The sequence below is a fragment of the Macaca thibetana genome, chromosome 8 (assembly GCF_024542745.1).
Source record: "Macaca thibetana thibetana isolate TM-01 chromosome 8, ASM2454274v1, whole genome shotgun sequence".
NCBI classification, from domain to species: Eukaryota; Metazoa; Chordata; class Mammalia; order Primates; family Cercopithecidae; genus Macaca; species Macaca thibetana.
In genome coordinates this window covers 41,630,465-41,656,955 of record NC_065585.1, presented here as the reverse complement: position 1 = coordinate 41,656,955, position 26,491 = coordinate 41,630,465, and the positions used below count along the sequence as shown (strand labels likewise).

General features: G+C 39.4%; 2 protein-coding genes across 40 annotated transcripts in view; one reads left to right on the top strand and one right to left on the bottom strand.

Moving 5' to 3' along the window:
- The window catches only part of SLC25A32 (solute carrier family 25 member 32), a 100,029-nt gene extending 87,514 nt beyond the window's left edge, over positions 1–12,515 (bottom strand). The window contains exon 1 of the mRNA XM_050800710.1: positions 12,236–12,515. The gene's annotated coding sequence lies outside the window, so the exon portion shown is untranslated. The remainder of the gene's footprint in view (positions 1–12,235) is intronic.
- Positions 10,469–26,491, top strand: part of RIMS2 (regulating synaptic membrane exocytosis 2) — a 752,308-nt gene continuing 736,285 nt past the window's right edge. For 9 of the 39 annotated variants that reach the window (XM_050800660.1, XM_050800634.1, XM_050800639.1 and 6 more), the window contains exon 1: positions 10,470–11,501. In XM_050800660.1, the coding sequence (XP_050656617.1) occupies positions 11,326–11,501 (176 nt within the window). In that variant the 5' untranslated portion in view covers positions 10,470–11,325. Of the gene's footprint in view, positions 11,502–26,491 lie in introns of all 39 variants that reach the window. The other 30 variants (XM_050800669.1, XM_050800662.1, XM_050800638.1 and 27 more) reach the window with 5 other exon arrangements.

Below are 26,491 nucleotides of genomic sequence, written 5' to 3'. Positions count from 1 at the left end.
CAGAATCTGCATTTTAACAAGATCTACAAAGGTGATTATTATGCAGATCCAAGAAGCACTGTTGCAGCATGAAGTCCAAACTCCTTAGCATATCTTGGAGGGTATACATGATTTGGTCCAGCTCAGTTTCCAGCCTCATCTCCAGCAACTGCTCCTTCTGAGCCTCTTCAAACCTACACTCTGGCCGGGCGCGGTGGCTCATGCCTGTAATCCCAGCACTTTGGGAGGCTGAGGCAGGTGGATCATGAGGTCAGGAGTTTGAGACCAGCTTGGTCAACATGGTTTGAAACCCTGTCTCTACTAAAAATATAAAAATTAGCCAGGCATGGTGGCACGCGCCTGTAATCCCACCTACTCAGGAGGCTCAGGCAGGAGAATCGCTTAAACCCAGGAGGCAGAGGTTGCAGTGAGCCGAGATCGGGCCACTGCACTCTAGCCTGGGTGACACAGCAAGACTCTGTCTCAAACAAACAAACAAAAAACAAACAAAAACCACTATACTCCAAGTCATACAAAATAATTTGCAATTCTGTGTATCCAATTTTGTTCCTCTATTGAAATAACTCCTTTTTCCAGGTCTAGACCCAACTGAAAATTTTTTTTTCTATGTTTCTTCATAAGAATTAGGTATATCCTCTTTGTACTCTCACAGACTTTTATAGATATTACTCTTACAGAACATACCACAATGGATTCTAAGTATTTGTGTGTCTCTTTTGAGGGCAGGCATTATTTCTTACACAGCTATGGTGTTCTCAATAGTTCTCAGTACATGCTTGCTGGTTCAATAATGTCTTTCAGAGGTACATATTAAATAATTGTAGTATTTCATAGAATCATTACATTTGAAAGCAATACAGAATCTTACTGGACCGGGAGCGGTGGCTCACGCCTGTAATCCCAACACTTTGGGAGGCCGATGTGGGAGGATCACCACGTCAGGAGATTGAGACCAGCCTGGCCAACATAGTGAAACCCCCATCTCTACTAAAAATACAAAAATTAGCTGGGTGTGGTGGCGCGTGCCTGTAATGCCAGCTACTTGGGAGGCTGAGGCAGGAGAATTGCTTGAACCGAGGAGGTGGAGGTTGCAGTGAGCCGAGATCGTGTCACTGCACTCCAGCCTGGTGACAGAATGAGATTCCATCTCAAATAATAATAATAATAAATTCTTACTGATCATTTTATAGAGAATTTTTATTTTACAAGGGGAAAACTGAAGCTTTCAAAGTTGAATGACTTTTACAAAATTATTGGCATGGTAACATTTTCTTTATATTAGACACCCCATAAAATATGCAGCTAATAAACATGGTAAACTTATTTTTCTTTCTCTGGTATTGGGATGAACTAAATTTCTCTCCACTAGTAAGATAAAGAGTCTAATAAAGTTGGGTTATTCTTGATTTCTTCTGTTAATCCTTTCTTCACTCTTCCCTTCTGGGAAATGACAGGGCTTTTTTCTATCTCCTTTTCACTTTAGTGTTATATGATGCTAATCAGAAAGATAGTGAAGTAATTAGGGATGCAGTACCATCAGTACACAGCTGATAGTAAGCTTTGCATCTCCTTTCATCAGATCGAGGATGGGGTTTCTTGAATTTCATAGTGCCTGGCAGAGTAAAGGACATGCAGGAAAGCAGCTGGATCAGGCACTATCTAGATGAGATTAAATCAATCCTCGTGGGCACAGGGAGACATTTGAAGCATATAGCAGCCAGTCACATTGTGGAAGATAAACCCCCCTTTTGTTTCAGAAAGCCACAATTGTGGGAAATCTTGGATTGCAGGCTATTCCTAATTTTCCAGATTTTGCCCCAAACTTCTATAGTCGCTTCCTATATGATTTTACATAAACGGTGATTACTTTTTTTTTTTCCAGTTGGGAAGCTTGCTATGACTTTATCTTCTTGCACTGAATATCAGGCCTATGTTGATTACTTCTACATCAATTATAACGATTGTCTTACAAATCCCTGGGTAGTTTGACTCATTTTTTTTTTTTTTTGCCATGAATCTTTATAAGAAGATGGGCTTGGTATTCCTGGTATTCCTATTATTGGTAGTTATTTCTGAATTCCAGCTGGTGTCAAAAATCTTTTCCTGGGGAGAATATAACCTAATTAGAGTGATTTATTCTTTTCTAGTGGGGGAATTCGTTAACTTAATTTCAACCAACATTTATTAAATGTCTACATGTAGTATTGCAATTACAGGATGGTCATGACATACTGTCTAGATTTTTAAGATTTTCTACACCTATTACATATTGTGCATCTGAGTCTAATTCATGTTACACTAAATTTAGCAAGACTATGTAATGTGAAGTGCAAACTGGGATACTGTGGGGAGTGAAAGGAGTTGTAATCAATAATCATACCTGATCAACAGGTTAAATAAAGACTGTCTTGGGAAAATGAGATAGTGTCAGACAAAGTGGAACATATGGTCACCTTAATTAAATATCAGTTTCTGTTATACTTGTATTTTCACATTTTAAGTATAATAGTTATTAGGGGCCATGTTGGGTTAGATATAACTACTTTATGATGTCTATTATATGCCAGGCACTACAATAAAAGTGTACTCAGATTTAGTCAGGGAAAACAAATATATGCATACAATCATATTGAGCAAATGCATATAGTGGAATGAATACTGGACAGGGAGCCAGGAGACCTAGATTTGAAAATTAGCCTTGAATTTCAAGCACTCCCTTTGGTCACATCATTTAACCCCTCTGAGGCTCAGTTTTCTTACCTATAAAATGGAATGATACTAATTTTTCATAGAATGAGAAGGTAAAAAAATGTGACAGCACTTGACACAGTATGTGTCAAATAATGAATGCTTGATAAAGGGTTATCTGAGTTTGCTGATGTTCTAGTTTAATGAAAGACATCCAGAAAGGAAGCTAGAAGACTCACTCTCTTTGTGAAAACTTATTATGCAGATTTTTTTTCTGATCTTCCATTGCCAATCCTGCAAGTCATATTATTTTGAAGCAAATCTCAGATATCACATCTTTTCATCCGGAATTATTTTAGTATTTATTACTAAGGATTTATTTTTAATATCATTACAATACCATTATTATCCTAAAATTAACAATAATTCCCTATTATCCTTGATGATAGGAACACACGGACACATACAAGGGAACAACACACAGTGGTGCCTATCGAACAGTGGAGGGTGGGAGGAGGGAGAGGATCAGAAAAAAAAAAAACTAATGGTACTAGACTGAATGAACGCTAACACAGGAACAGAAAATCAAATACCGCATGTTCTCACTTGTAAGGGAGCTGGGTGACAAAATTATCTATAAAACAAACTCTCAAGACACAAGTTTATTTATGTAACAAACTGAACTTGTACCCCTGAACTTTTTCTTTCTTTCTTTCTTTTTTTTTGTTTAGAGACAAAGTCTTGCTCTGTTGCCCAGGCTGAAGTGCAGTGGTGTAATCTCAGCTCCCTGCAACCTCTGCCTCCCAGATTCTAGCAATTCTCCTGCCTCAGTCTCCTGAGTAGCTGGGATTACAAGTGCACGCCACCACGCCTAGCTAATTTTTCATATTTTAGTAGAGGCAGGGTTTCACCGTGTTGCCCAGGCTGGTCTCGAACTCCTGAGCTCAGGCAATCCACCTGCCTCAGCCTCCCAAAATGCTAGGATTACAGGCATGAGCCACCGCGCCCGCCTTACTCCTGAACTTAAAAGTTAAATAAAAAAGGATAAAGATGTAATTAAGAAAATAATAACATCAGAAGATGAAGTCTGGGCGAGGTGGCTCATGCCTGTAATCCCAGCACTTTGGAATGCCGAGGTGGGCGGATCGCTTGATGTCAGGAGTTTGAGACCAGCCTGGCCAAAAATGGTGAAACCCTGTCTCTACTAAAAATGCAAAAATTAGCCGGATGTAGTGGTGGACGCCAGTAATCCCAGCTACTTGGGAAGCTCAGGCAGGTGACAGAGTGAGACTTTGTCTTTAAAAAAAAAAAAAAAAAAGACAATTATTATGTTCCCACTTTTAATATGAATGGCTCTATGAGTTTTATGACATAATAATAAATAACTTCCTATATTGCTAAATACACAAAAAGTAATTAATAATGCTTACCTACACTAACATCCATTAAGCTTTTCATTATTTTTTGGCCTTGAATTCCAATAATTAAACTTTACTAATCTCTAGCTTCTTTTCCAGGAACAAACAATGTATGTTTCTCTCTGAGGTTGTGCTCTTTGGCCATCACTAATATAATACTATTATTTTCATTAAAATGAAATTATAGTCCTATAACCAATAGCCATGTACTTTGAGTTGCTTCTACAATAATGGTGATTAACTTTGGATGAACCAGTCATATTCTCTCACCCAGTTCCTGGTCAAGAAATAACATGTTGTCATCTGACAACTGGCAAAGATTAACAGTCAGCTGTGGCCACTGCACTGACTGACTCACTCAGGGATTTAAACCATGACCTTGGCCTCATTATCATGCTGTTATAATCTACTGAGCAAAATAGTTACAAAAATAAATTCTGAAAGCAGGAAGCAAAATTCTGTTATTTGTGTCTCCAGGCCCAAACCATTATGCATCTGAGTCCATTGAGTAATTCTACTAGTAGGCATTTTAGACATGGGTGAAGAACTGAAGGCAGGATATCCTCCTGAAAATCAAAGCTGATCATGTCAGTTCTCTCACTAAAAAACCTCCACTGTCTAATGATGTAAGTTCAAATTCTTCAACACAGCATATAAGATTGTAGCATAATCTTACCAGAACCAATTTCTCCAGCTTTATGTTTTGCTACAACTCCTTGCCTCCCTTTCTTCATACTCTAACAACTGTAATTTTCTCATTATTTTGTGACTGTTCATGTATTTTTTCAGTATGTATTTATTGAGTCTCTATAATATATGAGACACTCTGATAAGCCCTGGGGAAACTGAAGTTAAAGGCACATTATTTGATCTTAAAGAATTCATGGTCCTGTCGAGGAAACAGACAAGGAAATAAATGGCCACAACACACTGTGACAAGTGCTATCTATAAGCACATGGTATGACAGTCTAGGGAAAACACGTGGAAGAAAGGGAGAGAGAGGGATGAGTATATGGTGAAGACAAAGAAATTAACTAAGAAAGTTATGAGAGAGGGAGTAGAAAAGGTGATCTAAGTTGAGGGAATAGAAAGTCACAGAGATGAGAAAATTCACATATTCAGTAAAGTGCAAGTAAACTGTCATGGCTGAAGAGGAGGATGTGTTTGTAGGCTGGGTTGGAGGCAAAGCTAGAGAGGTAGACAGCAACTTAATCCTAAAGGAATCTGTACAGCTTGGCAAATACTTTAGATGTTACTTATTTGCACTGCTTTTCCCCTTTTTTGAGAATGCTTTTTCCCTTTTGCTGCCCAACTTAGACAAATATAATGTCAAATCCTCTTTCCAGAAATTCATTGAACAAATATTTGTTGGAATACCTACTATGTGCCATGTATTGTTCTAAGTGTTTGGGATACATTAATACAATTCATACTCTGTCCTTGTGCTTATATTGAAGTACAAGGAAGTAGATGATAAATATAATAAACTGGTATATATTTAACTTGGAATAAAAATACAGTTGTCAGAGAGAGTGGTAAGTGCCGTGGCAAAAAGAAAAAGTAGGGTAAGGTAAAGATCATCATAATGACCAGGGAGGGTGTGGGGCAGGTAGGAGTATTTGACAATTGAGCAAAAATTTGAGGAAGAGGGATTTAGCCAAGTGAGTATCTTAGTGAAGGGTATTCTAGGCACAGGGAACAGCTCAAGGAAAGCCTAAAAGAAAGTACTAGGAGATGAAGTCAGTGATCATGTGGGACTTGTAAGCCATTTAAAGAACTCTTGTGAATGAAGTGGGGAGCCACCTTGGGATTTTGACCAGCAGAGTGTTTTGATCTAATGTTTTAGGAGGCTTCCGGTTTGGCAGTGTTGAGAAGAGACTATAGAGCTGCAAGAGCTGCAAGCATAGAAGCAGGGAAACCTGTTATGAGAATCTATAGAAATGCCCACCATCTAGGCATATTTACATGCAGTAAGGGGTGCTGCAATGATTCTGAGCGTCGTGAAACACCCAGCTTTTGTAGCAGAGTACTAGGTCCTCAGTAAATTCTAATGAGGTAACTATTTCAGTTTGTGACTTTAGATATACCTCCTAATACCTATTTACTTACAAGTAGCCCTTACTCATATGTAAAAATGCAAGTCCACAGAATTATAGATTTCAAGAGCCTATAGGAACTGCAGAAAGGACTTGTGGTTTTTTTGTTGTTTGCTTGTTTTTTATTTTTTGAACTCTGTCACCCAGACTGGAGTGCAGTGGCCTGATCTCAGCATACTGCAACCTCCGGCTCCCAGGCTGAAGTGATTCTCCTGCCTCAGCTTCCAAACTGGCGGGGATTACAGGCGTCTGCCACCAGGCCTGGCTACTTTTTTGTATTTTTAGTATAGATGTGTTTTCACCATGCTGGCCAGGCTGGTCTCGAACTCCTGACCTCAGGTGATCCACCCACCTCGGCTTCCCAAAGTGCCGGGATTCCAGGTGTGAGCCACCATGCCCAGCCTGTTTGTTTTTTAATCTATCTTTCTTTATGTTTTTGAGAGGGAGTCTCGCTCTGTTGCCCAGCCTGGAGTGCAGTGGCATGATCTTGGCTCACTGCAACCTCTGCCTCCAGGGTTCAAGTGATTCTCCTGCCTCAGCCTCCCAAGTAGCAGATATTACAGGCACCTGCCACCATGCCTGGCTAATTTTTGTATTTTAGTAGAGATGGGATTTCACCATGTTGGTCAGGTTGGTCTCGATATCCTGACCTCAGGTGATTCACCTGCCTTGTCCTCCCAAAGTGCTAGAATTGCAGGCATGAGCCACTGTGCCCAGCCAGCCTGTATTGTTTTTTAAGACAGGGTCTCACTCATCACTCAGGCTGAAGTGCAGTGGAGCATTCATAGCTCACTGTAGCCTTGAACTCCTGGGCTCAAGGGATCCCCTTGCCTTGGCCTTCCAAAGTGCTGGGATTACTGGTGTAAACCACAGTGCCTGGCCAGGACTTGCATTTTGGGATTAGTTGATGGCCTGTCAAGATCTTGAAAATTCAGTGATGAAGACAGCTGTTACTTCTAAAGTTCAACAAGAACATTGCAGTTTTGACTGAACTTTAAATGTGTTCATACACTGAGGGACAGGCCAAAGTAAAAGATAATGCTGTACAGGACACAGTCAGATGAAGATTTTAAGTAAAACACTGTACCAAAACAAACTAAACACCTCTAAGATCCATATTGTAGAAAGACCAAAAGACAGAGATCTTGTGAATACATTTTACTTTCTTTAGTTCTGAGCCTAGCAATCTTCTGTCAAACTGGGGCAAGTACTTTGAAAAGGAGTTCATTTACGCTAAAGTTAATTTAAAAATTCTATATGATATATATTCTATGTATGCGACATATAAATACTGTGACAAATTTTTACTTTGTCCAGGTGTGTGAATAACAGTGGAAGATTGTTTAAAAGACTTCCTTCCACTCCTCAGTAGTCCCTTTAATAGGAAAAACACATCTAGTTGTAGTAAAAACTGTAAAAAGGAAACACAGTAACAGTAACCTCACTGACTTCTGCTTCATTCCTGTAAAAAGTCGTATGTTCCAGTGATACTGGCTCATGCCCATTGTATTTCATGAGCTGGCACTGTCTCCAGGTAGGCGAAGCATGAGTGGGGTTGCAGGGAGACACAGCCTCAGGAACCCAGCATGCTAACCATATGACTGCTAGAAATCAGTGCAGGGCCCAGAGGGTGACCCTCTACTGTAAAGGAAGCCAAAATCGTCTAATTTGGACTTCGACTTTGAAGTTCACATTTTATATACTCAAAATAACTAAGCTATTTTAACCTCAAAAAGTTTAAACCTCAGAGCAGTGTGTATATTCTGGCTTCTGGTTCTGCTTGGGTTGATAGTTAGCTGGGGTTGGGGTGTTTGTTTTTTCAAATCTGGCACAGAAATAGTTGAATAAGGTAGACTGTTCCACCCATTCCTTGATTATTTTTAGTTCTGCTCTCCTCTCTTCTGAAGGAGCAGTTAGTGCATTTTAGCAGTACTTAGGGTTTCCTAAGCGAAAGTCAAAGATACATGTATTTACTGGTACATGTCATTGTGTATGAGAGGAAAGTATGGATAGTAAACGTCAATTTCAATTTCAGGTAAAAAATTCTGTTCTCTTTTAAAGTGTTGGTTTTAGTTGTCGCTTTTCTTTTTTCTTCTTAGTTTGCCACTTTTTTTTTCCTTCTCCGTTATCTATTTTGCAATGCATATAGTGTAGTTCTCAACATTTGTTATACCTTAATCACTTGGGGAACTTTCAAACTATATTCACGGCCAGGGTCCTAACACCAGAGTCGGATTCATTTGACATACGGGCCCAGGTGGTATTTTAAAAAAGTGACCCAGTGAATCTTCAACTCAGATGACTAGAAAAAGAAAAAAAAAAAGTGAGACAAGTAATTTTAGAGTGCAGCTAGGGTTGAAAACCAGCATGGTTTCAAAGTGGCTTAAAAATATCTAGGTTCTAGTTCCAGCCCTGCCACTTACCGGCTGGCTGTTCTTGGTGGTCTTCTGTTTCCCATAGGATGATGAGGTTGGATTAGAAATTCATAAAAATTGTTGAATTCTAAAACAAAATTAAATAAACTGGGATTCATATAATTTCATCTGGTTTGCTCAGCTCCAAAGAGATGAAAATGGAATTATCTGGAGTATGAGAGTGTTGCTTGAAACAAATGAGTAATAATTTAAAAAAACAGCTCTTAAGTAAACTTTTCCCTCTTCCCAATTACAAGGCATGGGAGAAAAGAAAAACAGACATTTAAGCTTAGAAATCACAGGAGACTTCCAGGGCTGCTTTGCCTGTCCCCAGCTCTAAGTGGGGAGCTAGTCAGATGGTACCTGGGGAACAGAGGAGGGAGAGCGCTTACTACACAGCAAGAAGGTAAATATAATATAAACCCCAAAGGCTTTACGTTACTCATCAGACCACAATATGGCTTGGTACTAAGCAGGGCGCGTGTGGAAGTCTGGGTGGGGTGCGCACACACGCTCACCCGTGTGTACACACACACACACACACACACACTGGCACACACACCCCAGCTCAGTCACCCGCATTGCTTGCCCAGGGCGCCCGGAAGGGCAGGCGAGCCACCCGGCCCTGCCCCGCCCCCTCCGGGAGGGCTCTCGGGGCGGCGCCCAGCCCCGCGCAGAGCAAAGGACAGCGGCGGCCACCTCCGTTCTCCAGCAGCTGGTTTCTCGTCTTCCTTTGTCCTATGTTACTGAACCCATCTCCGTGCTTCGAAAATCTGACTCTAACCCGATCTCTTCGCGTCTTCGCCTCTTCTTTCTAGACTAGAGTGAACGCCAAAAAGGGCCTGACAGAAAGAAGCCGTTGGCCCCAGCACCGGCCCAGCCCCTGTCTCTAGACGATTCTTACTCCTTTCACCCTCACAGCCTCCAGTGGTCGCGTCATCTTCGCACCCTCCCAGCCAACCCTAACTCTCCTCCTCTCTCACCGCGCTGTCCCGCGTCCTCCCCTCCGGATCCCTCCGCACATTCTCAGCGTCCAGCGCAGTTTTCCACAACTTCTTCACGCCCTGCGCCCCTCGCCCTGTCCCCGCCCTCTACATCACCTGCGTTCCCCACTCGCTCCAACCTTCCTTCCCCGCTATGCCCCCTGGCGGGCCTCCAGCTCTCTGCCCCTTTCCTGGGCCCCATCCCTGACACCCAGGGACCCTTCCTTCCTACTCACGTCCTACCTCCTTCCAGGATCCCGCCCCGACACTTCGGGGGCCCTCCCGCTACGCGCACTCTTTCTCTTCAGGTCCTGACACCCGGGCGCCCCCTCCCCGTCACCCACCTTCAGCTCCAGTCCTGACTCTCGGGCGTCTTGCCACACTTAACGCTCCCCGCCCCGGTCTCCCCCACTCCCCCGCCTCTACCTCCCTACCTGCCACACCTGGCACCCCTGCCCCCACCCCCGCTCACACTCTTCCCCCCGCCCCCGACATCTCGGGCGCCCCCTCACACGCTCGTATTCTCCACACTTCCGTCCCCGAAAACTCGGGCGCCCCCTCCCTTCACGCTCAGTCTCCCCTCCCTCCCCGACCCGCCCCGGCCCCAGCCTGGAGATCGTGCTCGGGAAGGGAGGCTGCCGCCCGCGGGGGGCCCGCGGTGCCCTGGCCTGGGCGGCGAGGAGGTGACGCGGCCCCCGCGGGAAGAGCCCGGGAGGCGGAGGGGCGGAGGAGGTGCGGGAGGCTGCACTGAGCGGCGGCGGCGGCGCAGGGCGCGCGGGCCCTCCGCGCCGACTCCATGGACCCAAGGGGCGGCGGCGGCGGCGGCGGCGGCTGAGCGACCCTGGGCCGGGCGCGTGATGAGGAGGGGCCGGCGCCAGACCCTGCTGCACGTCGGAGCTCGCCTGGATCCGGGCGTTGGCAGCCAAAGGGCCCTGGCCCCGGGACTCTCCGCCGCTAGCCCCTGTCATACCTTCTACACTTTCGCTTCTCCGCTGTAGCCCGGGGTGGAGTAGGGGGGTGGGGTTGGGGTCTCCGCGGCGGTTTCCGGCCCCGCGGCCCTCTCCCGGGCGTGCCTGGAGGAGTTCTCCCTCTGTGGCGCGCGGGAGCCCTTTGACGCGTCAGCCGGCGGGACGGCTGAGTTGCTTCTCTGGGAAACCGTCCCCGCTTCCTCACGACCCTCCCCGCTCCCGCCTGGGTGTCCCTCGGGCCGGCAGTACTCTGCCTCCGGGCACTCGAAGCGAGTTCCCGGGGGGCTGGTTCGCAGGCACCCCTTCCCCTCGGAGGCGGCGCGCGCGCTCCCGGCCCCCACGCTGCCGGACACACTCGCGCCCCGGTCCGCCTGTCGCCCTCCCGCCTGCTCCCTCCAGTCACCCCACCCTTAGCTGTCCCCGCCACCTTACTCCACCACCCTCCTCTGCCTCTCCGCGCACTCCGCGTCCCGGCCTCCAGCTCCCCTTTCCCTTGAACCGCTCACTTCACAGCCCGTCGCCCCCGGGAAGAAGAAACATTTCCCGAAGCGCACTCATCAGCCCTCCCTCCCCACACGCTCGCCCTCCCCTCCCCCTGCTCTTTCCTGGGGGAGGGGGGCTGTCGCCTTGGATTGAAGGCCATTGATTTGTATGTATTTGTCCCAGCGCTGGAGGCTGCCCCAGCCGCCGCGCCGGTGCCGCTGCTGCCAGTGGAGTTGCCTCCCCGCTTCCCTAGGGTGGTTCGGCTCCACCAAACATGTCGGCTCCTGTCGGGCCCCGGGGCCGCCCGGCTGCCACCCCGGCGGCCTCTCAGCCGCCTCTGCAGCCCGAGATGCCTGACCTCAGCCACCTCACGGAGGAGGAGAGGAAAATCATCCTGGCCGTCATGGATAGGCAGAAGAAAGAAGAGGAGAAGGAGCAGTCCGTGCTCAAGTAAGGACCTGGCTCCATATTCCCGCCTCTCTCCCTGCCCTCCGCCCCCTCGGCCGCTGCCCTGCGGCCGCCTGCGCGCCCCAGTTCGCCGCCCTCCCTCCCGCCGGCGGCGCCCAGGCCACGAGGGCTGCGGCCAGCGCCGGCCGCCGGGCTGTTTTCTGGGTGTCTGAGCGCGGGGGTGTGTGTCGGGGAGGGAGGGCGCCAAGGCCGGCTGAGGTGAGGGCGGCTAGCCTTAGGGCGGTGTGATTTTCCCTGGCGCCTTTCCGGATTTCCCCGCTGGTCATCTTGGCTCCGGGGCCCCAGCGGGACTGGGGCTGAACCCAGGCTCTGCGCGTACCCTCTCCTTTCCCGCCGCGCGGAGACTGTGACTGGGGCACAGAATCCAATATGGCCGTGCACAGGTGCTCCCTGGCCGGACCCAGGCGAAGGCGCGCTGGCAGGGGATGCGGAGGCTACCCTGGTCCCATGCCTCCGCGGGGCGGCTCTGCCAGCCACGCTGGACAGAGCAGGGCTGCCCACGGTGGCTGCGGGCGGCGGGCGGAGGTGCGGGCGAGGGGCCTAAGCTCTGTCGCGTCTCGGGTGGGTGTGCGTCCGCCGCCATCTTCCAGCCCCTCCCCCCCGGCGAGTGCTAACACCCTGCACTCTCCTGCTCTTCCTGTTTGTAACTAGTAAATCTGTTTAATCCTGAAGAGACTCCAGTTCCTACCATCACTGCAGTTTGGCATACTCCTTACCTTGTGAAGTTCTACTATTCGTGCTCACAGTCTTGACAGCCCGGGTTTTTCCGAGGGTGGGAGGAGTGAAAGCAGCACCCAGGCATCCGTTTACCGGCTCTGGAACTTCAGCACCAGGGAACTGTCCAGACAGGGTTATCTTTAGCTCTGAGACTCCTTTTCTGGTTAGTCTAGCAAAGAGATTTGTTTCTACGAGGTTTGCTTTTGAATGTTTTATGGTTATTTTATTTCTCAGTTTGTGAAAGAGGTTGTTCAGAAGATGTGTAACCTTTTTATGTTTTTCCAACTTGGCCTTTTTCTTTTTTTGAAGTGAGTTATTCAGATGATTCTTTTGCGTTTTATCAAGTACACGTTTCCTATATTCTCTACAGAAATATACAATTGAAAGTTTAGAGTTCCTCTGTGAAGGAACTAATACACTCACTTCAGGTACATTTTAAAAGCAGGTTGTTGAATTTAGTTGTCTTTCATGTACTTATAAAGAAACAGGTTTCATTGTCAATAGGTATACATTTTCATATTTTAATGAAAAATACAACTTTAATTTATAGTAACAAACAAATATTCATAAATCTTAGAGAAAGATACTATTTCTCACAAAATATTGAGTGATTAAAACAGCAAATATGTTTCTGACATAACTGAAATTAAGAATTTCTTCATGAAAGCTAATTTCTAGGGTTGAATACTTATTTGGGAATGCTATTTATTAACAGCCTTGGGATATGAAGAAATTAAGAAACTTAAGCAGTTTACTCCAACTATTGGAAGAATAAAGCATTATTTTTAGAAGCTTTTTGAGCATGCTTCTTACTGTGCCTGACTTTATTTTGTATGCTAATAATGCCAAGCTTTTGATGACTTGCAGTTTGATATTTAAATATGAACTTTTGCCTTTTACTATCATTGATAAAAATCGGTGTGGCCAAAATGATGCTCCAGTTAAATGTAGTGTTTTTTTTTTGACTTACCTATTTAAATATAAAATGTGTTTTTATTTCTTCATAGTAGAAATACTATGTGGCTAGTTCACTGTAGTTCTAAGTTTATTTATTGTTTTAATATAGAAATTTAAGTGGATTTTTAAGTATTAGGATTATTCAAAATGAACAGTATGTTAGAGATGTTGTAAAAGGGTTTTCCAGGTAACTACATGTGTATATATTATATCTGTATGTAAACCTACATACTATTCAAATACATATAATATTTACGTATTCATATTTACATAGTTTAGATAGAAACAGATGTTCTCTAAATACGTATTTATACAATCTATAAAATTACACTGATGAAAAATATATATTCAGATTTATTTTAAATATTTATTTGCATTGCCACCTAACTTAGTCTTAGGAAGGGGTCGTACCTCAGAATGACTTTCATGGTTTCACAATTCTTGTTATATTTATTTTAACAAACAGTTATTTGGAGGTTAAAGCATAATATATTTGGACATTTGGTTTTAAATGTTCTTAATTTCTTTTTAATAAAAGAGTAGGCAAGGAAATGAGGAATGAATAAACTTTATAATGGAATTATAGTAATGAGAAACAAAAATTGTTTTGAAGATTTTGATGGTTTACTAAATAATACATTATCAATATTGAGTATTAAATAACAAATACGTAAGAAAAATAATACTAACATTCTTCAATGGTTACTATTTCCCATGAAGTTTTGGGGTTCACTTACCTGGTCATCACTATCCTTTGTTTCTTTTTAGTGCTGTTCATTACATTGGAAGTTAACATGTATTTTAAGAGTAGAGAGAAAAATAAACTGAAATTTAAATGTACGTCTCTGCCTTTTAACAATTATGTTAAAAAGTACGTTTGATGTGTGAAGATATTTCAATGGTTAGATAAAAATATTTTTGCATGATCTATGAGTTTCAATGACTATATTAAGTATTCATGCAAAGTGGAGAAAAAGCAGGAATTTGAACCTTGTTAATATTTAATATATAGATGACAATACCTAGGTGCATATAATTTTAAAGTAAATATGCATGTAGTAAAAGATTCATGCTTGAGATATTTTTAATAAGAGAACTGAATGATCAAAACTGAGACCATTATTGTTATCTTTCACCTTATGAGCCTGAATAATTAAAAAGTACTCCTAATTATTAGTAATTTCTTCAAAGTTCAACTGAACATCCACATAGGAAGTCTATCATAATCAAATAATACCATTTTACATGTGAGCAAGGTACTATAATTTTGGAAGCATTTAAAAATCTCAGTAGAACCCCGATCAGTAATTACTTTAAAAAATCCTTTCATGTGTTCCTGTAGCAGTTTTAATTTGGCTAATTCAATTTATCAGTAAAATTTATAATGTCCTTTTACTGACTAATTTTTTTTTTTCAATCTTCCAAGACATCCAGATGATTAATGTTTTTAAGTCTTGTCTTTCAACATTGTAAACTTCTTGAGGGGAAGAATCAAAATTTACCCTTTTTTTGAGTTTGTGTTTTGCAACATCTTTAACACCTGCACATAATAAGTACTTAATAAATTGTTTATTTGAATTGTGGTAATGTTAATGAGGTAGCTTATCAATTTTGTGGGACAATGAAGAATCACTGTTTGAAAGAAAAGCATAATTTATTAAAAGTTGAATTTCCAGTGGGCTGTTTTGAAAAAAAAAATTGTGAAAAAATGTCTGAGGAAAGCAAACCCACTAAATCAATAGAGAAGTATTCATTCAGTAAATACTCAGTTTCTAATATGTACATATCATGGCCTTTCAGATAAGCTTTTTGTAACACAAATTAGAAATTTTGTGTTTCTTGATGTGTATATTTTCATTCATAGTTTAGATTTTCTCTTAAAGGGTTAATTTGCTCCCCAAATAAAGGAAGGCAAGAAGTAAAAATTTTCCTGATAGATTAGGGTAACAATTAGTATATATATTTAACACATATATAGTGAGCAGTTCTCTATTTTTTGAAATAATTCAATTTTAAAAGTATTTTCCAAAGTTAATTTATAAAATTTTGAAATAAAATTTCTTTTTTTTTTTGAGACAGAGTATTTCTTGCTGTGAGGCCCAGGCTGGAGTGAGGTGGTGCAGTAACGGCTCACTGCAGCCACCACCTCCTGGGCTCACACGATTCTCTCACCTCAGCCTCTCAAGTAACTGGGACCACAGGCAGGTGTCACGACACTTCACTAATATATTTTTTGTTCTTGTAGAGATGAGGTCTCCCTATGTTGCCCAGGCTGGTCTTGAACTCCTGGGCTCAAGTCATCCTCCTGCCTTGGACTCTCAAAGTGTTGGGATTACAAGTGTGAGCCCCCAAATTTCTGCAGCCCCCAAATTTCTTAGCTACCTATTTCCCCCACCCAGAGCCAACTACTGTTACTAGTATATTTTATATTGTCTACTCTTCCAGAGACAGTCTATGCATAAGAATGCATGTGTATATATAATATTGTGTGTGTGTCTGTATATGTGTGTATGTGTGTGCTCATACATGTATATATGGATGGATGTAAATGTAAAAACACAAATGTGTCCTACAGTTTGCTTTGTAGGAGGTCAGTTCCACATCTGTGACTATATAGCTGCTTCATTAATTTTAATGGATATAGGATATATACTATCCCTTTTAATCAATATTCTGTAATTTCTTTAACTAGTACCATATTTGTGGGTATTTAAATTTTTTTCTAAGTATTTTGTCATTAGTAATTTTTAGTATTTATCGCAGTATTATCTGTGATAAATATTTTTGTACATACATTTCCTACATGTATGAATGTATATTTGAGACAGATTCCTAGAAACAAAGTTGTTGGGTCAAAGGGTTAGTATATTTTAAATCTAATAAATATTGTGAAATTTACTTTTGTAGAGGAAATGCGTATAAGTGACGTGTACTAAGGGGACTTTCCCACATCCTTGCCAACTCAGTGTGTGGCAATCTTTACCAATATTTCAATGAAAAAGATGCCACTGTAGACTTATTTGCAATTTTCTTATCAGAGAGATTGAGAACCTTTTTAAAAAAATTTGGTTAGAGCCATTTGTATTCCCTTTTCTATTAGTAATTTTTAGTGATTTGTAGAGACTCTTACATGTTACTTGTTTTAGGACCTTGTTTATGCCTTTTTTGCTGGTCAGGGTTAAAAAAATTTGAATTTATTGTAGTTTTGTTTTATGGATTTTGGGTTTGTGATCTTGTTAGAATGACCTTCCCTATTCTAGTATTTTTAAAAACTACCAGTTGAATCATGAATACTTTTAAATAAAAATTGCATATGTAAACCAATGTTGCCATTGCCAAAAAAATGAAAAACTATAGTTTTTAAGGATTCGAAATGCATTCTAAAAAGTTGATAGACATTTTATAAGAAAACAAGCAAACAAAAAATTGATTTACATTTTATGAGAAAGTACCCAATAAATTTGTATATATTCTATATTTTAAAGTAAGGGCAATTAAATAATATCTTCCTCTTGACAATAGATTTTGATAAAGAACTCATTGTATTGTGCGATGAAGAAAGAGGTAGTGGAAGCAAGTTTGATAGACCACATGAATTTTGACTTGACACCTTACTTTACTAATTAATAATGGTAACGTCTTGCTTATATTATTAAACTCTGAGTGTGCTCATCTATACTGTTTGAGTAATAACACCTATTTTGAAGGATTGTGATTGTTATAGACTAAGTATCCTGGTATAAGTAGTTGTGCAATAAATAATCATTATTGTTAACTAATATAGCTAGCTCTCTTGAAACCTTAGTATTATCATAGGATTGCTGGGTGAAATTTTCTTATTTTCTAAAAATTGAGAGATTCTTTTCCTTGTCTATTATGAAGTCAAAATATGCCTGGAAGGCTTTTAAGTGACTTTGTTATTTGTTTAGAAGACTAGGGATGGGGAGAGGGTGGGTGACAACTTGAAAGTAGTTTCCTCAGCAAATACCATTCTTAAGGAGCCTGATAACTAAGACATAGCAGTGAAAATAACACTGACATCAAGTTATTGGTAATTGGCAAGATACTCATAGTCAAAGGTGAATTGAGGGGACTTACTTGTGGAAACTACTTTGTAATTGACTTTAGATTTGCCTAGGTTAAACTTTTTACTCTATTATTTAACTAAAATCTGTATTTACATATTTGTCTTATTCACATTATATCTAAGAACCCAGAGAACCATATTAGGTTAAGCTAATTCTGAAGTATGGTTATTGAGCTTAGAACGCTCATCTTCACATCACCCCTCAAATACACGTAAGCTTTGTATGATTGCTGGTTTCTCATCCTTCTGGCTTAGCTTCAAATTTGGATCTTTAGAGAGCTCTTTTCTGACCACTCTTTCTACATAGATTCTCTCCATTATTCTTTATAACAATACCTTTTATATTTCCCTAATTATACTTCTCAAAATTTATAATGATTTATTTACTTGTTTATGGTCTGTCCATCCTGCTAGATTATCAACTCAAAGAGAGCACACACCATGTCTGTTTTGTTCACTAATGCAGCCTCAACTTCTAATTTAATACAATGCCTTACACATAGTAGTACTCAAAAATATTAATTGGGTGAATGAACACACATTGGGAATGAAATGCTATGTTCATCTAGGTGGTACCAACTTTCAAGGTGAACTCCAATAATCTTAAGAAACAAGATTTGCTCATGTAGTAGTGCCCTTATTTTTGAATCAAATGTAATTTTTAAACATATGCCCAATTTTGCTTATTTTCCATGGAAGGAAACTTACAGTGTTTGTGTATGATTACAGCTTATCTTTCTTTTGGACTAAGAGCATATCTTTTTTGACTAGAAGAACATTGTGATAGATATCATTTTTTAATTTAAGGAATATTAGGAATTAGGGAAAATTTGGCTGTAAAAGTGATTACTTTAAGAGAATTAATACATTTCCATTGTGTTTAGCACAGCTGACTGATAAGGAGTACACAGAATGCTTTGGATAGAAATAGTTCATGCCCTCCAGGGACAGACCATCTAAGGCCAACCATAATCATATGAACACATAAAAATGTAAAGTGTCATGAAAAAATAACGATAAGGTGTTTTTAGTACATTATAACCATAGTAAAAAATATGTCAGACTAATCTTACTAGTAGTTTCTTGCCTCTGTGGTATTGCTTGATTATATTGTGTTGTATTATATGGTGTCACATAGTTTGTCCTGTTAAAATTTCTGAAAGTTTCACTGCTAGATATTAAAAACTTTTGTATTCTCTCGTCACCTAATGAAATGCAGATATCTCTGGGTGTTGAAATAATTTAACTATTATTAGGTAATTCTTAAGGAGTTTATTGTAAGAAACATGATAAACCACATGAAAATTTTGCATGGTAAGTGCAAGGAGACTGCTATGCACTACAGTGTTTCATGGATATATTTTACAGGAGGAGCACCTGATTCAGTCCTGGGAAGATGCCATCTAGGCTGAATCTCAAATGATGAGTAGATGTTAGCTGGGCAGATTGTTCTGTAAGCAAATATCCTAAAACTCCCAATTCCTCTTTGCCCCCAAAACCCTTCATTTGTAAACAAAAACAAAAACAAACAAACAAAAAAGAAGATGATGACGCAGGACATGGTCAAGAAATTTGCCTGAAGTGGTTCAGAAGAGCACAGATTCAAATGGAGATGCATCAATAGAGGAGACTGGAGAGATGGCAAGGTTCAGAGCCTAAAAAGCCTTCTATGCTATTCTTTGGATTTGGCAGTGGGGAGTCATGGAGGGATTTTAAGCAGTGACACAATATAATTAGACTTCTGTTGGAACAAAAAACACTCTCATCACTATTTAGGAGATTCTTACAGTAATCCAGGTAATAAATGATGAAGATATGAAATAAGGCAGTAGAGGTGGAGGTGGAGAGTCATGACAGATTTCTGAAAAATTTAGGAGTCAAAATTGCCAGGATTTGACAGTTGTGTGTTAAGGGTCAGGTAAACTCGTATGATGCCAGACTTGCTTAACTGACTACTGTACATAATATATATCTGCCTGTATCTGCTTATCTTACTTATCGTTAGCTCTGTGAAGTCATCTGGTCCCAGGACCAGTGTTCTTTTGAGGGAGCAGTTGTGAAGTGGCTTATTTTATTGTTTTAGTTATTCTAGAGCATTTGTAACATTGATATGAGTACTAGAAGTGACTACAACTTGGGATAATGGGACGGTAGTAAAAAGGGCCAAAAGGGAGAAAGCAGAAAAGAAAGGACAAAGAACAAAGGGGAGAAAGTAAGATTAGGGCTCTTGGAATCCATTCACAATTAGAAGGAACCCTTCTTAATATCTTAGTTTATAAAACTTTTTCTACTGGATATATTCACACCATATAATCTTTTCAGAACTTCAGGACTATCATCCTTTTATTGAATATTCCCTACTTCCATTGATAACTTAGTCTCAATGAATTTCTCACCCTCTGGTTTTATTTCATTCTTTGTATATTTTAAACTATCACACAATCTTTGTTTTATATGTTAGGCTTAGCAAGGACAAATTTCCTTCCCTCTAAGGGAATTTTGGAAATGTGCATGTATTTTAGGAAAATATAGAGAGGAGATTAGTTATGGAAATGACATGCTGAAGTCGGTGAAGATTCTGGGCATCTTTATATTAGCTTACTGAATTATTGCAGAATTTCAGAAAGTGCTTGTATTATAAAAGGGAGATAAATTTTGGGCTTTGTAATGGAAAGTTCCAGAAATAGGAATTGAGGTAGGGTTTTGGAAAGGGGAAAGTTAATAAAAGGTTTTGACACAGGAGTAATATATTATTTTACCTACTTTCTTTCTAATATAGGTAACCTACAAAATTGAAGACAACTAGATAGTATAAATTAATTGGCCAAGAACTAACAACTTTAATACAGTTTATATATTATGAACATATATCTATATTATATATACCTGTCAAAACTCTATTACTTTTCGTACAACATGGTGCTAGCTACATGCTTTTTAAGGCATTTGGAATTCACAACTTTTGTATAGTTATATGGTTATAAACATTTAGTATTTGTATATAATACAGATAATTTGATAGGTTCTGCTAAACAGAGGAACTGGAAAAATGCTCCTTTAGGCACAGGAGGAATGCCCTTTAGCATTTTTTTTCTTCCAATGAAGCTTATGTTCAGCTTGAAGAGAAAAATAGTTTGGTAGTTTCTTGCATCCTGTAATTAGGCTTCTGGGAGGCTAAAACTAGGGAAAAAGGATACTCTAAACAATATAACTAGGTAGTAGAATAACCACAGTGGTGTTTGGTGCTTTGGTATTGTTCAGTTGACAGATGGAGGTGGTGCTCACATTCATCTTGTTTTGTTGGCATATGTGGTATCTATTATCATTTTTATAATACTTTGCTTCCCAGGCACATAGATGGAAATCTGTTTTATCACACATAATTCCTTTTAACTAAAAGCTGTCTTCAATCTGAAAGAATTAATTAATGCTTTTATTAGCACATATATTTTTTTTACTGGGCCAAAATCTAGGTGTAAGCAGGGCTGCATTTCTTTCTGGAAACTGTAGGAGGATTGTTTCCTTGCTCATTTGGGTTGTTGAAAGAATTGTGTTCTTTAAGTTATAGGACCGAGATTCTTGTTGGATATTCAGCTTAGGACTGTTCTTACCTCCTAGAGGCCTCTTTCTGGTACTTGCATATAGCTTGCTATATCTCTGAACAAGCAATGGGGTATTTTGAATCTTTATCACGATGCCATCTCTCTGACCTTTCTTCTGTCATTGCATCTCTCTCTGCCACAACTAGAAAATATTTTTTTCTCTTTTAGGAACTCATGTGATTAGCTTGAATTCACCCAGATATTCCGGAATAATCTCCCTATTTTAATCATATCTGTAGAGTTCTTTTTGCCATATAAGGAAACATATTTATGTGTTCCTGCGATTAGCACAGAACATCTTTGGGGGGCCATTTGTTCTCCTTATGACATTCCACTAAAGAGTGCCAGTAGATATAAATTTGGATATATATTTTTTATAAAGTAGATACTGAACTACTCTTATGTTTTAAAATGTATTTTGTATTCAGAGATACAAATTCCACAATATCTCTGAAATAATATTTTACTATATATGTTTTACTATAGTTTCTAATAGTATATTGCCCTCAAATTACCGCCAGTCTGCGTTACACTTTTTATTTATTTAACAGTTTCCTCCAGAGTTAAAATGTTGATTTAACTGGGTTTGGGGTGGAGGGACTGGGGGCAAGAAGTGTGAATTTAAGTACTATTCCTAAGTAGTAGTCATGTTAGTTAATAATTGTATTTATTTTTATAGGGAGAGGAGTAAATAATTTTACCATATGACTAACATAGTGAAGAGTCATTGAAATATTTTCATATGCAGTATTTTCATTATCCGATGGTCATGTTAAAAGACGCAGCATGGCTTTATATTCCAGTATGAGTAAGTAAATATTTGAATATAATTTTTCCACAAGAAGTAGTTTCTTTTGGAATGTTTGGTTGAATAGCCATACTCTACATAAGTGTGCCTTCATATATTTTTTTTTGTAATTTTTACCCAAGAGTCTGGTTTAATGAAAAGATGTATAGTACTGTATGTTATGATTAAACTTCATGACAGGGTTTAGGATATAATCAGTTGTTTAATTTTGGCATATAAAGATTAAAAGCAGCTATGAAATAAAGTAGAAAAAGAAAGTAATCCAAGATTTTTCTTTAAAACTACTTATATAAATTTATGTTGCAGTTAACAGTATGTTAGGATAGACTAGATATCAGAGTCCAGTCATGATAGAAACTATAATAGTAATTTGAACAGGGACATTTTAATATAAAGGATTACTACCTGTAGCAGGGTGCAGCCCTCTTATAGGGGTGAGGTACAGTACCTACGACAGAAACAAATTTCAGAGAAGCCCTTCCTACATGTCTGAGGCTGAGATTCAGCCCTCATTGGAGGATGTGATTGTGGCCCACTGAGCTGTCTCAGGCTGTGGCAGGCAAGCAGGACATCATCTGTGGGAATGTTGGTGGGACTTGGTGAGAAGCTGGCTGAGGTGCTTAGGAAACTCATTGGGAAGCCACCTCTTGGGGTGCCAGTGAGACTTCTTGAGAAACTGTCTGCTGGGGTGCCACTGAAACTTGGGTGTCTATAAGCTTCTGGCAACCATGTGTTGTAGCAAAAACAACAAAACACCCGGAACCTTGAAGTCCTTTTTCCCTTTAATGTCACTATGGCTCCCTCTACTGACAAAGTTTAACATTTTGCCAACTGCAAAGGAGAAATGGTGACAGAGTCCAGATTCACTATCACAAAGCAGGTCAAAGAAGGGTGGATTTGGAGCCGAGAGGCAATAAATTTATAGTAGGCTATGTTATCCCCAATATTTGTACCTTAAAACAAAAATTTATTTCTTTTTGATGTTATATGTTTTTTCTGGATCCCTTTGGGTTTCTACTCCATGTCATCCTCATCCTGGGGCACAGGTTAGTGGAGAAAATGCTTTCTGGAACATTCTGAGCAGCTGAAAAGGGAGACTGCAGTGAATCCTAAGTTGTCTCTTAAAATTTCCTTTCAGCGGTATGCATACAACTTCTGCTTGCATTTTTTTGGCCAAAGCAAATTTCATGATCATGCCTACCTAACTCAGCGTGGAGAAGTGCAATCCTATCACGTATAGAGGGAGAACCAGGAGTATTTGTTGAAAAATATAACGATCACAGGATTGATAGAATTGGCATTAGAAAAGTGGGCAATCCTTAGGATAATTGTAGTTCCCCCTTTACAATTTTGTCTTATTTGCTTTATACTTTCTAAAAAATAAATTTTAGTGAAAAATGTATCAACATAAGAATTGATGATGCTTTTCACTTCTGAGTCCGTGAAGTCAAACTAGGCAATGAGCTTAGTCATTTGTGCAACATAGTGAACCTGATAAGCTAAATCAGCAGGAAGTTTTTTTTTTTTGAAGGTTAAGTACAAATAGACTTTTATTTTTAAATTTTCCATTTGGAAAATGTTGCATTAACTAATTCTTATAAGATATAGAAAGTGACAGGGCTGGAGCCTGCTGTCCAGGTCATGTCATTCCTGGACGTATGCATGGTCCTTGGACTGGATTTCCCAGGATGTACCCAGAATGTATGGGCTTGGAGGCTGCCTGCAGTCGGCAAGTGCTCTGGGTGAGCTGGGCCGGGGAATTACAGGTACATGTAATATGAAATGACTATAGGATTTTTTCCCATTATGGTTAGTCTTGGATAGGGGATAGAAAATGAGATTTAGATATTCGGATAATAGTCCCAGCTCCATCATTTATAAGAGCAAGACTCTGTCTCAAACACACACACACACACACACACACACACACACACACACAGAACAAAAAACAAAAAAACTTCTTTTTTTTTCTGATTGATGGAAACTGCTTTTTATGCTATTAGAATTTTGAAAATTCACCCTCCTTAAATTTTACTTCAAAGCTAGCATATTCTTTAACTCACTTCCTTTTCTTTCAGTGACAATTGTAATATTGAAATTTCCTCTGATAATGCGAATGGTATTCTAATCCATTTGAACTTTAAAAACAACATAAAATATTTAAAAATAATGTTGGTGTTCCACAAGTATATGTGATGCTCTGCTCATCTTAATAATTTTTCTTTAGGACTCATGTTGTAACATTTGACTATCAATGACATTGACTATCATTGACTGTCACTCATACTGTAACATTGACTATGACTTTAATCTCACTATTCTGAAGCTAAACTGTTGCTTTGAATCTATAAACCTTGTCATATTCATTAATGTACTTCCATACAGTTTATGAAAATTTTTTATTAAGTTCATTCAAATGTTCTAAATTCAGTTAATCCATTTTTTGAAGTCAATAACTACCTTTCAACAGATCTGTACAGTGAGAATAACTTACATTTCAATGATATTTTTAACCCATAAACTTCAAAATAAAAGCTTTTCCTTTCATAGACAACAAACTTAGGTATGGAACAACAGAGAAGAATATTCTGATCTTGTTTCTTTATATAAAGCCAACAGTAATTGGGACTGAAGCAGCTTGGAATTGATAAGATTTTTCATTTTGATAACATTTGATGTGGAATTCATATCTAAAGGCAAAATTTTACATTCAAGAGCTCTGGAAATAAAGTATTACTTGAATTTCAGATTTTTCAGAATGAACTCTGATTATAGAATTTTTCTACTTGTCATTGCAAATTTATACAATATTTCTGTAATATTTTATAACTATTAATATTTCAAAATCTTAATTTACCAATTTGAATATATTTTGTTTTTGGTACATCTTTGCAGGACAAATACCTTTTTAGTTATTCCTCTTTAGTGGCTATAGTGTCAGTTATTAACTTAATACTGTTTTCTAACTATAGATTCATTAATCTGCGGTGAAAACTTTAGTTAGTAATTTTGGTTAGTGTTGTCTCTGTATCCTCTCATGTGCCATCTATACACTTACTAATATCATTGAAAGTGATACATGTTCTTTGTCTTTTTTTCTTTTTGGTTCATCGATTTCAAATATAGTGTTGGCAGTTGGCAGTTTCTATGTAGACTTCTAAATGAGAGGTTCTGTATTATGCTTTGTTATTTTAAACTTGCAGACATTTAAAAAAGTTAAAATCTTGCTTTGTGGCAAGGTGCAGGCATTGTTTATTGGCCCCATAGCTTTAGGTGCTAACTTTTTCATGCAAATAGGACACTTAGTTTGAGGAAGAGAGGAATTATAGGAGTACAGGAACCCAAATTTGAGAAATGTATTGTATTGCTGAAATAATGATTTACTTCAGTAACTAAAATTTCAAAAATTTTATACTTGTACTCATATTTTCAAAAAAGTCTGCAGTCCCTTTACTGAACTTATTTAATTAAATTGTTACGTTATTTTTTATTTCTAAAATTAAAACAATCCATTATGAAATTCTGTCACGAATGACTGTCTTGGTAATTGTTAACATTAAAAGCCAATAAGAAAGAAATAAAGAGGACCAGAATGAAATAGGGAAGAAAAGAAGGGAATACAAACAATAAAAAGATTGACAAAATAATTTATATCTTATGTGGTACATCTAATACTAGATATTGCTATTGATGCAATGTAGTAATCCTGCATACTTTATGTGCTGGAAAAATACAGAAACAAGAGAAAATTAAAAATAAATGTTTTACATGTGTATATAAGACAACGAATTTCAGTGATAATAACCCAATTGGGACAAAAGTAATAATTAGACTACCTGAGATGATCCAATGGGAAGGTCAGGGGAGAGATGCTACATGGTGCTGCTTCTACAATACACTCTACTCTCTAAAAGAATTTAAACAATGGATATCCCCTTATACATGTTTAAGTCTGTATCTAAAATTTTCCAGCAATACAGTATAGGGAATCAAAGATGATTGTTTTTAGTTTAGGTATTTATTTGTTATTCCTTTAAACAAATGCATTTTGAGCATCTGTTCTATACCAGCCACTGTACTAATTTAGGAAACAGAGAGGAATAGGACACAGTGTTTGCCCTTGAGGTGCTTATAATTTAGTGGAAAAGAGTCATCTAAATAAATAATCCAAATGCTGATAAGTGCTTTAAAGTACTTATATACCAAGTGTTGAACAGAGGAAGGGGCTAGTATATGAACATGGAGGATTTAAGGAAGTCTTTATAACCAAAGATCGCATTCAAATTGGCCTTGCAGGAAAAAGTATGTGGAGAAGGAGAAGGGCATTTTAGACATATGCAAAGCATGGACTGTGAAAAGCATAGTGCATAGTGTCTTTGGGGAATAGCCAATATTCCTATATTGCTAGGTGCATGGAAGATGGAAAGAAGGGATGGAGTGGTGGAAGGTGAAGCTAGTTGGTGAGAGTCAGTTACAAAGGGCATCATATGCAGGACTGGTATTCAGTTGGTATGCACCAGTACACAGACACTAATTTTTAAAAACTGAATCACTTTGATGCAGACTAGTAAATATTATGGAGAGAATAAATTATCTAACGATGTTGTCTAGTGCAGTCTTAAAGAATTATGGAACTTAGTAACCTTGCTGGTATGTATTAACATGGTCCTTGGAAGGCATGTACTGCCTGGAGTGTCAGTGCCTGCCTGATACGCTGTGCCCTGTTGGTGGAGGCAATGAAAGGCTGCAGTGCATATGGTTTTCGTGGTAACTGCATTTGGTGGGGAGTGTCCTGAGGCAC